Source organism: Penaeus vannamei, chromosome 24 (genome assembly GCF_042767895.1).
Source record: "Penaeus vannamei isolate JL-2024 chromosome 24, ASM4276789v1, whole genome shotgun sequence".
In the NCBI taxonomy this organism is placed as follows: Eukaryota; Metazoa; Arthropoda; class Malacostraca; order Decapoda; family Penaeidae; genus Penaeus; species Penaeus vannamei.
In genome coordinates, this window is record NC_091572.1 from 14,161,807 (window position 1) to 14,175,539 (window position 13,733).

Below are 13,733 nucleotides of genomic sequence, written 5' to 3' on the forward strand. Positions count from 1 at the left end.
CATGCCATGGCTGCGGGGGAGCACAGATGGCGCGGGGCCTCCCCTCGCCAGCCTTTTCCCGCCTTTTCCGACTCCAGTCATCTATCCCCCATCTATTACCCCGCACGCGGGGTTAAGCCACGGCTTTTTCTCTCTCACTAAATCATCCTTTCTATCCCCCCCTTTATCCTTCCCCTCTCCCTCCTATCTTCCCCCCCTTCTCTCTCGATTTCGATTTCGATTTCGAGTTCAGCACTCACGATCCTCCAGCCGAACAAGACACAGCAAGCAGCAACTAGGCCTACCCAGGCCTTAGCCGACGGGTGAGCCGCGCCCCGGCTCTCCCCGGCGATCTCCAGCACACCAGCCATACCTGTGGGCACTCACACCCACACGCAAAAGCCCCTTAAAGAGATGATTGACCCCAAACCCTATGGCGGATACCAATCCATTGCCATACTGGTGACTTTCCGGAGTAACAAAAATTACCCAGCTTTCTGGAGTATCACGGTTATCGCTCGCTCGCTTAGCTCCCTCACTGAGAAGAGAGAAGTGTGTAAAGAAGGGGGGGGGGGGGGGAAGGAAGAGTGGGGATAGGAGAAGGAAAAGGAGGAGGAAAAGAATTTCAGGAGAAGAAGAAGGACCCGGGGGTTTCACCCAGCCTGCGGGGTAAACTTGGGGTAATAGTGGAGGGGGTTTGTTGAAAGAGGAAAAGGATCAAAGGGGCCCCCAGCGCCATCGGCAGTTTTCGTGTTCACCGCGCGGCCGTACCTCGCGAGATCGTGCGGCGGGGCAAGGCCGCGACTCGTGGCGCGGGGAATCCCCCCACGACCTTGAGCGCGGCTCGCCTCACCACATTTTTCCCACGGGGCGTGGAGCCTCCCTATGGCGAACACGGAGCCTCTCGGCTAACTGGGGGGGGAGAGGAAAGAAGTTAGCAGGTTTTTATAATGACATATAAAGGCGCCATCTGCATACCCCAGATGGCGCCATTATATGTCATTATAATTATTACTATTGTCATTATCATTTCGAAAATTATCATTATTGCTATTATTATTATGAAAATAGTTATGATGATGAAAATAGCAATAATAAATAGTATAATAATCATAACTGCAATAATGATGATAATAATGATAATCATTAAGATAATGACTATAATGATAATAATCACAAGAATAATGACAGTAATGATAATTATGATGATAATAATTATTATCCAGTCTATTTATAATGAAATAAAGGCCAAAAGTAATAAGATCCCAAAAGTCGAAAAAAACGACAAAATCTAGCGTATTACAGCCTTTTGAGAGAAACGTCGAAAAAAACACTTTCGCTTTTTATTGGTAATTATGAGGATTTTAAAATCAATTCAGGTAATTGTGAGGATTTTCATGATATATCCTTCATTATATGTAATAATGATTATAATTATGACAATAATAATGATAATGACAATATTAATGATAGTAATGATAAAATCATAAAACATAATGATAATTTTGATTATTACTGCAACAATAGCAATAATCAACTCTATTCCAGTAATTTTTTATACTAATAATGACAATAGAAATAATAATAACATCATTATCATTGTCATTATAATTATTATTATTGTCATTATAATTTCTAAAATTATCATTATTGCTATTAAACCCTTATAAAAATAGTTATAATGATTAAAATAGCTATAATAATTAGCATAATAATAATTATAATAATGATGAAAATGACTATAATGATAATAATCATAAGAATAATGACTAATGATAATGATAATAATTATTACCAGTCCATTTATAATGAAATAATAGCCAAAAGTTATAAAATCCTAGAAGTCGAAAAAACGGCAAAATCTAGCATATTACAGGCTTTTGAAAGAAACGTCGAAAAAAAACTTTTTCACTTTTTATTGGTAATTATGAGGATTTTAACATTAATTCAGGCAATTGTAATGACTCATGATAATTCCTTCATTATATGCAAAAATGATGATAATTATGAGGATAATGACAATAATAATGATAATAATGATAAAAAAACAGAATTATAATGATAATTTTGATAATTACTGCAATAATAATAATAATAAACTCTATTCCAAAAATTTTCAGATTAATAATGACAATAGAAATAATAATAACATCATTATCATTGTCATTATAATTATTACTATTTTCATTATTATTTCTAAAATTATCATTATTACTATTATCATTAAAAAAAATAGTTATGATGATGAAAATTGCTATAATAATTAGTATAATAATCATTATAACTCCAATAATGATGATAATCTTTATGATAATGACTATAATGATAATAATCATAAGAATAATGACAATAATGATAATAATGATGATAATAATTATTATCCAGTCCATTTATAATGAAATAAAGGCAAAAGTAATAAAACCTCAAAAGTCGAAAAAACGAAAACAAATCTAACGTATTACAGCCTTTTTAGGGGAAACGTCGAAAAAAAAAATTTTTCGCTTTTTATTGGTAATTATGAGGATTTTAACATTAATTCAGGTAAAATTTTGATGATTTTCATGATAATTCCTTTATTATATGCAATAATGATGATAATTATGACGATAATGACAATGATAATGACAATAATAATGATAATAATAAAATCATAAAAATCATATAAGGATAATTTTTTAAAAATTACTTCAAATAATAGCAATAATCAACTCTATTCCAATAATTTTCAGACTAAAATGACAATAGAAGTAAAAATAAAATCATTATCATTGTCATTATAATTATTTCTATTGTCATTATTATTTCCAAAATTATCATTATTGCTATTATCACTGTAAAAATAGTTATGATGATGAAAATAGCTATAATAATTAGCATAATAATCATTATAATTGCAATAATGATGATAATCATGATGGTAATGACTATAATGATAATGATCATAGGAATAATGACAGTAATGATAATAATGATGATAATTATTATCCAGTCCATTTATAATGAAATAAAGGCCAAAAGTAATAAAATCCCAAAAGTCGATATAACGGCAAAATCTAGGGTATTACAGACTTTTTAGAGAAACGTCGGAAAAAAAACACTTTTCGCTTTTTATTGGTATATATGAGGATTTTAACATTAATTCAGGTAAATGTGATGATTTTCATGATTATTCCTTCATTATATGCAATAATTATGATAATTATGATGATACTGACAATGATAATGACAATAATAATAATAATGATAAAATCATAATTATAATGATTTAATTGATAATTACTGCAATAATAGAAATAATCAACTCTATTCCAATAATTTTCAGACTAATAATGACAATAGAAATAATAATAATATCATTATCATTGTCATTATAATTACTATTGTCATTATTATTTCTAAAATTATCATTATTCTAAAATTATCTTATTTTTATTGGTAATTATGATGATTTTAACATTAATTCAGGCAATTGTGAGGGTTTTTTCATGACAATTCCTTAAATTAAAAGCAATTCTTCTTCTTCTCCAATTTTTTCCCCGTTTTACATTACAGGGTCGCTGCACCCTATCCTCTTCCTCCGGGTTTTCCCCGGGTTTTCAGTGCGTCTTCCTCTAATGCTTCTATCTCTTCTCAGCCAGTCCATCCATCTCAATTTGGGCCCCTTCCTTTTCGTTTTCTTGCTGGTGGTGTGATCTCTAGCACTCTGCGCTCAGCATACTCCTCGTCTTTTCTTTTCACATGACCAAACCATTTTAGTGGGGGCTTTCCTGAACTGTTCCGTAATGTGCGTGATTCCCAATTTTTCTCGAATCACTTCATTCCTCACGTGATCTTTCAATGTGTGGCCACATGCCCATCTGCACATTTTCATTTCTGCCACTTCTAGTCTCTTGGTGTTACGGGTACTCAGGGGTACCGTTTCCATTGGATTACCAACATGTGGATCCTGCCTTTCACTTTCGATGGTATACTTTTGTCGCAGAGGATACCAGACATCTTTTTCCCAGTTGTTCCATCCACATTGTATCCTTCGGTTTCCTTCTGCCCCGACTCCTCCATTGTCTCAAGTGTATTTCCCAGGTATTTAAAATGCCATTGTTTCTGGTAACTGTCTATGCAACATTTCCACACTCCCAGTTGATGTCCCATTCAGGCAAAATTTACTCAGTCTTTGATCTTGAGATCTTCATTCCTCTTCTCTCCAGTGCATATCTCCACAGCTCCAGATCTTCTTCCAGCTCTAGCTTCGCTCTGGCACACAATACCACATCATGGGCAAACATCATATTCCAGGGGGCTTGCCTTCTGCAATCTTTCGTGTGCAAGTCCATAATGATGGCAAACAGAAAAAGACTCAATGCTGATCCTTGGTGTAATCCGACTTGTATTGGGAAGGATTGTGTAGTTCCCACAGCACACTTCACTTCAGTCACGCAACATTCATACGTCTTTGACCACTCTTATGTATTTCTTAGGTACCCCTTTATCTCGCATGCACCAATAGAGCTCCTCTCTTGGTACCCTGTCATAGGCCTTTTCCAGGTCAATAAACACACCGTGGAATTCTTTCTGAATTTCTCTTGTAACTGCCTCAACACAAAGATGGCATCTGTTGTTGACTTGCCTTTCATGAAGCCAAACTGTTCCTCACTAATCTCCACGATGTTCCTTAATCGGCTCTCCTGCACTCTTTCATATAGTTTCATGCTGTGGCTCATGAGCTTGATGCCTCGGTTGTTACCACATTCCATGATGTCTCCTTTATTCTTGGAAATTGGTATTAAAGTGCTTTTCCGCCATTATTCAGGGATTTTCTCCTCCTCCATGATTTTGTTGATTTCTTGCTTCAGATATTCAATTCCAGTAATTCCTAAGCTCTTCCACACCTCGACCGGTAGATTGTCTGGGCCCACTGCTTTCCCATTCTTCATCATCTTCATAGCATTCTCCACCTCCTCACTTGTGATCTCACTAGGCCTTTTCTCCACGACTCTCTGGGTCTCTTTCCTGCTTTTTCTAGGGTTCTCCTCATTCATCAGTTTGCTGAAATATTCTTGCCATCTCTTAGTATTCAGCATTTTCCACTAAAACATTGCCCTTTTCATCCTTGGTCAGCTTTGTCTGGTAGATGTCTTTGAGTTCTTGTCTCTCTGCATCGCCATTCTCAGTCCCCGCTTCTGTCCATCGATGGTCCCCATGTCCTCATACAGCACTTGGTATGCTCTTGCCTTTCCCCCGGCAACACTCTTCTTTGCTTCTTTCTTTGCCAACTTGTATACTTCTTTATTCTCATCGTTATTCTCCATGTCCCAAGATTTTCTTTGCTTCCTTCTTCCCCCTTGAGGCTCTCCCCGTACCTCATCATTCCACCACCATGTCTTTTTTCCAGGTTTGCACTTTCCTGATGTTCTCCCTAACAGTCTTTCTCCTAGCTTTTTTCAGGTATTCCGTCACTTCCTCAAAGCTCCTATTTCCTTCCCTTTCACTCTGCTGTAGTTTGTCTCTTGCTGCTGCCACAAACTGGCTCTGCGTATCTTTGTCTGCCCAAATTTTCCCCCATTTTGTTCTTTGTACTCCTATTACTTTCCTCCTTGGTGTTTTCACTCATCCCAGTGTACATGTAAGTGGTCTGTGCTGGCTGGTTACACTCTCACCCAAGATCACCTTGCAGTCTTTTATGCTTCCTCTGTCACTCATTCTACACAAGATGTAATCAATTTTTTACTCTGCATCTCTGCTCTTATATGTTATCCTGTGTCTCTCTGCTTTCTTGAAGAAAGTGTTAACTATTCGAAGGCTGTGACTCATAGCAAAGTCAACCAACTGATCGCCTGCCACGTTGCTCGCTCCAACTCATATTCCAATGGTATCCTCCTTTCCTCTGTTGTTGCTTCCGGCCCGTGGCCGTTGAAGTCTCCTTCAATCCATAGCTTTTCACTCTCCGGTATTTCCCTCAGATCTTCCTCTAGGTCTTCCCAAAACTGCGTTTTCTCTTCTTCATCACAGCCCGTTTGGGGTGCATAAGCACTCATGATGTTTACAATTTCTCTTTCAAGATCCACTTTCATCCAGATAATCCTGTCTGATCGCCTTTTCACATTCAAGATGCCTTTCTTGATGTCATCATTCAGGATAATACCAACTCCATTACATTTTCCATTGCTCCCGTTGTAGAACAACTTGAAGCCATTTCCGATTTCCTTCACCTTGCAGCCTTTCCATTTCGTCTCCTGGACAAACGTGATGTTAATCCTGCGCCTTTCCATCAGTTCCACTATCTCCTGTCCTCTTCCTGTCATACTCCCAACGTTCAAGGTGGCTATCCGAATTGTTGCCTTTACGTCCTCTACTCTCTCCCTCCTCCTCTGAGCTATCTTCCTTAGCCGTATCCGCTCTTGATACGGTAGCCGTCGTCCATTTCTCACAAGTGTACGGCGATGTCCTTGCGCGTCGCTTGTGGGGAACGCCCTAGCCAGGTCTGGATTCTGATTTGCCTTACTCATTTGGTTGGAGCAAAAATTTTATGCCAGATTTCCCGTCCCCAAAGCAACCCTCACCAATTTATCCGGGCTTGGGACCGGCACGTTTCCCAGACTGTGGAGGTTCTCCGAGGTTAACGACTTGAAAAGAACAAGCCTCAATGGGTGGTCTTCTAAACCGAGTAAACTCCCCGTCCAGTAATACGTGGCTGGTTTCCTTCATTTTATGCAATAATGATAATAATTATGATGATAATGACAATAATAATGACCATGATAATGATAATAATGATAAAGTCATAATTATAATGATAATCTTGATAATTACTGCAATAATAGCAATAATTAACTCTATTCCAATAATTTCCATACTAATAATGGCAATAGAAATAATAATAACATCATTATCATTGTCATTATAATTATTATTATTGTCATTATTATTTCTAAGATCATAATTATTGCTATTATTATTATATAAATAGTTATAATGATAAAAATAGCAATAATAATTAGCATAATAATTACTATAACTGCAATAATTATGATAATAATGATAATCATGATGATAATGACTATAATGATAATAATCATAAAAATGATGACAGTAATGATAATAATGATGATAATAATTATCATTCACTCCATTTATAATGAAATAAATTCCAGTAGTAATAAAATCCCTTAAGTCGAAAAAACGGCAAAATCTAGCGCCTTTAGAGAGAAACGTAGAAAAAAAAAACTTTTCGCTTTCCAATGGTAATTATGAGGATTTTAACATCAATTCAGGTAATTATGATGATTTCCATGATGATTCCTTTATTATTGACAATAATGATGATAATTATGATGATAAAGACAATAATAATGATAATAATGATAAAGTCATAATTATAATGATAATCTTGATAATTACTGCAATGATAGCAATAATTAACTTTATTACAATAATTTCCACACTAATAATGGCAATAGAAATAATAATAACATCATTATCATTGTCATTATAATTATTATTATTGTCATTATTATTTCTAAGATCATAATTATTGCTATTGTTATGATATAAATAGTTATAATGATAAAAATAGCAATAATAATTAGTATAATAATTATTATAACTGCAATAATTATGATAATAATAATGATAATCATGATGATAATGACTATAATGATAATAATCATAAAATGATGACAGTAATGATAATAATGATGATAATGACTATAATGATAATAATGATGATAATGACTATAATGATAATAATCATAAAATGATGACAGTAATGATAATAATGCTGATAATAATTATCATTCAGTCCATTTATAATGAAATAAAGGCCAGAAATAATAAAATCCCAAAAGTCGAAAAAAACGGCAAAATCTAGCGTATAATTCAGACAAACGTCGAAAAAAAAACTTTTCGCTTTTTACCGGTAATTATGAGGATTTTAACATTAATTCAGGTAATTATGATGATTTCCATGACGATTCCTTTATTATTGACAATAATGATAATTATGATGATAATGACAATGATAATGACAATAACAATGATAATAATGATAAAGTCATAATTATGATGATAATCTTGATAATTACTATCATCATAATTATCATCATAATTATCATCATTATTGTCAATAATAAAGGAATAATCATGGAAATCATCATAATTACCTGAATTAATGTTAAAAATCCTCATAATTACCATTAAAAAGCGAAAAAGGGTTTTTTTACACGTTTCTCTCACAAGGCTGTAATACGCTAGCTTTTGCCGTTTTTCGACTTTTGGGAATTTATTACTTCTGGCCTTTATTTCATTATAAATGGACTGAATGATAATTACTATCATTATTATCATTATTGTCATCATTTTTATGATTATTATCATTATAGTCATTATCATCATGATTATCATTATTATTATCATCATTATTGCAGTTATAATTATTATGCTAATTATGAGGATTTTTAACATTAATTCAGGTAATTATGATGATTTCCATGATTATTCCTTTATTATTGACAATAATGATGATAATTATGATGATAATTATGATGATAGTAATTATCAAGATTATCATCATAATTATGACTTTATCATTATTATCATTGTTATTGTCATTATCATTGTCATTATCATCATAATTATCATTATTGTCAATAATAAAGGAATCATCAAGGAAATCATTATAATTACCTGAATTAATGTTAAAATCCTCATAATTATCATTAAAAAACGAAAAGGTTTTTTTTCGAGGTTTCTCTCATAAGGCTGTAATACGCAAGATTTTTTCGACTTGTGGAATTTTATTACTTCTGGCCTTTATTTCATTATAAATGGACTGAATGATAATTATTATCATTGTTATCATTATTGTCATCATTTTTATGATTATTATCATTATAGTCATTATCATCATGATTATCATTATTATTATCATCATTATTGCAGTTATAATTATTATGTTAATTATTATTGCTATTTTTATCATTTTAACTATTTATATAATGATAATAGCAATAATGATGATCTTAGAAATAATAATGACAATAATAATAATTATAATGACAATGATAATGATGTTATTATTATTTCTATTGCCATTACTAGTATGGAAATTATTGGAATAGAGTTAATTATTGCTATTATTGAAGTAATTCTCAAGATTATCATTATAATCATGACTTTATCATTATTATTGTCATTATCATTGTCATTATCATCATAATTATCATCATTATTGTCAATAATAAAGGATTCATCAGGGAAATCATCATAATTACCTGAATTAATGTTAAAATCTTCATAATTACCATTAAAAACCGAAAATATTTTTTTTTCGACGTTTCTATCAAAAGGCTGTAATACGCTAGATTTTGCCGTTTTTTTCGACTTTTGGGATTTTATTACTTCTGGCCTTTATTTCATTATAAATGGACTAAATGATAATTATTATCATTATTATCATTACTGTCATCATTTTTATGATTATTATCATTATAATTATTATCATCATGATTATCATTATCATCATTATTATGCTAATTATTATTGCTATTTTTATCATTATAACTATTTATATAATGAAAATAGCAATAATGATCATAGAAATAATAATGATAATAATAATTGTAGTGTACGGCTGCGTACGTCCCGACTCGAAGGATGATGTCATCAGTTGAAGTCGCCAAGCCAAACTAACATGTAATGGCCGATATGCACAGTTTTTCCTATAACGGTTTGTTAACGGATTTTCTCCGTATTCTTTCCTGTATTTATCTTTTTCTAATGTTCTTTCCTCTTGCCGACGTCTCCAAATTCTTACGATAACCACCGAAGGAGGTGATGGTCGTTACCCTGCTTCTTTTTTGTTTTTCCCCTTCCCTCTCTCGTCTGGTTGTTTGGATTGTCGAACGATCGGCTTGGTCTTCAGGCACTTCTTTTGCCTATATTCTTCTTTCGCGCCATGCCTGGGGCTTGGCCTGGGGGTTTCTTTCGGGGTATATGTACTCGTGGTAGGGGGAAGGAAGATAACTTCGGTCCTGACCTCTGTCCCGCACTTTGGTCCTTCGCGGTTACAATTTTACCTGTGTTGTGCTCTCGCTCGGATTTACCCTGGGATATACTTCGCGCACGGATTTACCAGGATTGCTGAGTATCTCCTCAAAGCTAAGTGGTTGCTGGTTGTGTGTAGGAGACGACTGGTCTCTTTTGGACTTTAGCGTGACATGCTGCATTATTATCTGCAGGGTGCACTCTTTCGTGAAGTCCCGTGACGTTTTTGCGTATTTCCCAGTGTTTGAGAGCATTAGGACCAAGTGATTTAAAGAAACACTGCTTGAGGATCCGTACCTCCAGTGTATTCATTTTTATAACTAAGTTATTACTTAGTTTCCTTTCATTCCTGCCTGAGGATCCGTACCTCCTGGAATAAAGATCTTGTTTAGTACCATTACGTACTTTATCGTTAATTGTTTTGTTTCGCTTAATGCGCATTTGTTGATTTCTCATATATTATATTCATTTGAAGATTTTTAAAACGGGTATTATTTTAAACATGTAATCTACTAAGAAATCATATAATTTCATTGCGAAATACAGATGCATATTGATTTATATTTATCTTTGGAAACGTACTGTGGCTGGCTTAAACTTACTTCAACAGAAACTTATAAATCATAAAAACAAAATTTCATATAACAGGAATTGGAATGAACACCAATAATTTCGAAGTTATTGTTTATCGTTGACATGGAATGTTAACTAAATCTACTTTCAAGGGGATAGTAGTATTAAATCTACAAAACGCTTCAAAGAATCTGCATTACTAATCAATATTCTGGGGATAGGCAGATGTTTGGGGAAGTCATTAAAAGGACATACAACTATTGCTAACCATATCAAGGCTTGGAATTGCACGTAGATTCTGTATTTACGTTTGAACGCAAATCTTCAAAATTTCTACTTTTATTTCGAGCTGTGTTTTTCTCGGCGGCAAATCCTCCTTCGGCGAGGATCCAGATGGATTTCCCAGGGATTCCCTCAGCACCGCCTCCGCTCGTGAGCCCAATCTCAGCGTCGCCGCGGGCGACTTCCTTTCAGGAATCGGCTCACGTGACGCAGCCAGTGGTTCCGCGCCGAAAGGGGAGAGGAAAGGCACTGGCAAGGTGGGCGACGCGCGCGGGAAACATTTTATATCATGGTTGAGCGATGCAGGTGAATGTTTGTCAACGGCAGGGTGAGTTCACTTCTAGATAATTGGACTCGTGAGGGAATTCGAGTCGCTGACTACTACACATGTAATAACATATATTTTTTTGTTTATGGCCTGTAGAATCAGCGAGTCTTACTTTCATATTTTGGATTTTTTTACATGTCAAGTCAAGTCAAAAAGACTATCCAGAATATGCGGAGTGCAGGTCTGTACTACCTCTGCAGCAAGAAAGCAAGAGAGAGAGAGAGGGAGGGAGGAAGGGAAAGAGAGAAAGAGGGAGTGAGTAAGAAAGAGGGAGAGAGAGATAGAGCAAAAGAGAGAGATAGAGACGCCAAATAGACACACAATGCGAGAAACTTTGGTCATTGATATGAAATTAATAATAGCTGTTAGCTGGTTTATTTATAATAGTCACCAACTGATTTCTTTTCGATCTACCCATATCTCTTCCATTTTCTTTTCTCACTTTTCCTGCATTACCCTTGTTATCATAGTTGATATACCCACCATCTTCAGAAAGAATGGGAGGAATAGGTTTAGGGAGAGATGGGAAATACTCAGAGATTGACTATCATCATTAACTTTTTTTAGCACTGGCATTACCATTATCGTTTTAATCATAGTCGTTATAAGTAATACTGTCATCTCTTTTATAATATGTATATACTATCCCTACCATGATGACAGTAACCTTTATTACTGATGTTCTAAATAGTGTGGAGGTTCTTCAAACCTCGCCTCTGAGAGACGTAGCAGAATCCAGAAGGGGTGTCCATTTCCCCTGCGTGGGGCACTATTTTTTTATTGTTTTTACCCCTGCTCGTTTTTAGTTAAGTTATCCCTATTTTTAGCTCCGTTTTCTAAGTTGTGTTCATCACGTTTTCTTAGTTTGTTTCGTTCTTTTAAGTAATGACTGATGTCTTTTATTGTTTAAGTTTTAAAGTTTACTGCCTTAATATTTTATTTATTGCTTTTAATAATTTTGACCATCATTTTAATTGTTCATTTTCGGATTAAGATTTATTTTTCCGTATTCTTATTTTATCGATTTGTTCCTTTTATAGATGAGCATGACGGGGTTTGTCCTTTTCATTTTGTAAACTTGTCTTTTTATTATATGTATTTGTATTTTGGTTTTATGATTTTACTCTGTAATTGATTTTATTCTTGTTTTACGTTTTTCAAATCGTCCTTTTAGCTTTTTAGGGATGTCAATGACGTTTGTACTTTTTAAGATGCTTTATTTTTCAATGCTTTTAATTATTTGTCTTAATCTTTTTATCTTTTTATCATCCCTGGTTGATTTTATATATACCTTAAATTTTTCACATTTTGATTATGTTTTATTTAGAAGTTATTGAAAATGAAGGCAGTGACGTCAGCAAGACGTCCGCATAAATACGGATCCGCCATAACAATAAAGAGAGATCTATCTGAACCTGTGTTTGTGTCACCCCTTTCTGGATTTACTTCAGCCTGAGACGTTAGCAGAACAAAGGTTGTATTGAGCATACTTCCCGTTACTTGCCTAGGGTATTTGCTGGACGTTGTCTTATTTATTTATGTGTTTTATTGTTTTCAAGTGTTTTTTAACGTATTTTTACACGAATCCCTTCTGGATTCGTCTTTTCTCGTTTTGCTTTTAAAGTCAGTTCCTTTTTAAGTATCGTATTTGATATTTTAGTCTTTTTTTTTAGTAAGTTAACGTAAGTTTTCTTTTCTTGGTGTTTTTAAGTAAAGTAACGTAATTTTAGTGTGTGAGTTCTTGTTTTACCTTTTAAGCCTTAAGCAGTTTTAGTGTTTCAATATTTTATTTCTTTTGCATATTTTAAATAATAGGCTGAGTCACAGGGATTTTTAGTAATATTTCTCCGCTCTGGGTACACGTTACACCTGCGTGTGATCCTGGGTCAGTGCCCGCTACCATTTGACAGGCCCAGGATCTATTTAAACTTGTTCAGGGGAGTGAGCGGGACCCCCATTTGCGTCCCTAAGCCGTTCCTCGCTTCACGAGGCTGGGGTTTAAGTCGGGCTCCTCATTATAGATTGACGCATACTTACAATAGCATCATCATTATCATCGCATCACCATCTTGATCATCGTTATAATTGGCAATATCCTTTGTATTACGCTTATTATCATTAATATCCGTTGTCTTTATTAGTAATAGTATTATTAGTAGCAGTACACCTACTACTGTCTTTATTATCATTATCATTTTAATTACTTTTAGTATTACGGTTATTATGATTACTATCACTCTCATTACTGTTGTGATTACAGTTGTCATTATCATTATTATTATCTCTTGTAGTTGTACTCTTATGAATTTTAGTATTAGCATCTATGTTTTTATCCTATCTATGATTATCATTGTTATTGATATTACTGTTATAACTATTATTATTATTAAGCAATTATCATTACTATTTCCATCATTATCATTCTTATTATTATCATGGCAACAGCTGAACATCCTTTAATGTGGGACAAATATTGAAGAAATGACCACTAAATGGTGGCAAAAAGTAGCGAGTTGATATTTTATTGATAATT

General features: G+C 34.2%; 3 protein-coding genes across 3 annotated transcripts; all 3 read right to left on the reverse strand.

The window, feature by feature from the left end:
- Positions 1 to 4,139: 4,139 nt before the first annotated feature.
- LOC138866127 (uncharacterized) lies at positions 4,140 to 4,730 on the reverse strand. The gene is made up of 2 exons (XM_070138043.1): positions 4,536 to 4,730; positions 4,140 to 4,427 (listed from the first exon to the last, which is right to left on the reverse strand). The coding sequence occupies exons 1-2, from the start codon at positions 4,728 to 4,730 to the stop codon at positions 4,140 to 4,142; spliced, it is 483 nt and encodes a 160-aa protein (XP_069994144.1).
- A 48-nt stretch (positions 4,731 to 4,778) lies between these two features.
- LOC138866128 (uncharacterized) lies at positions 4,779 to 5,285 on the reverse strand. Its single transcript, XM_070138044.1, has 2 exons — positions 5,155 to 5,285; positions 4,779 to 5,022 (listed from the first exon to the last, which is right to left on the reverse strand). The coding sequence occupies exons 1-2, from the start codon at positions 5,283 to 5,285 to the stop codon at positions 4,779 to 4,781; spliced, it is 375 nt and encodes a 124-aa protein (XP_069994145.1).
- A 55-nt stretch (positions 5,286 to 5,340) lies between these two features.
- Positions 5,341 to 6,482, reverse strand: LOC138866129 (uncharacterized). Its single transcript, XM_070138045.1, has 2 exons — positions 5,804 to 6,482; positions 5,341 to 5,519 (listed from the first exon to the last, which is right to left on the reverse strand). The coding sequence occupies exons 1-2, from the start codon at positions 6,480 to 6,482 to the stop codon at positions 5,341 to 5,343; spliced, it is 858 nt and encodes a 285-aa protein (XP_069994146.1).
- Positions 6,483 to 13,733: the final 7,251 nt, after the last annotated feature.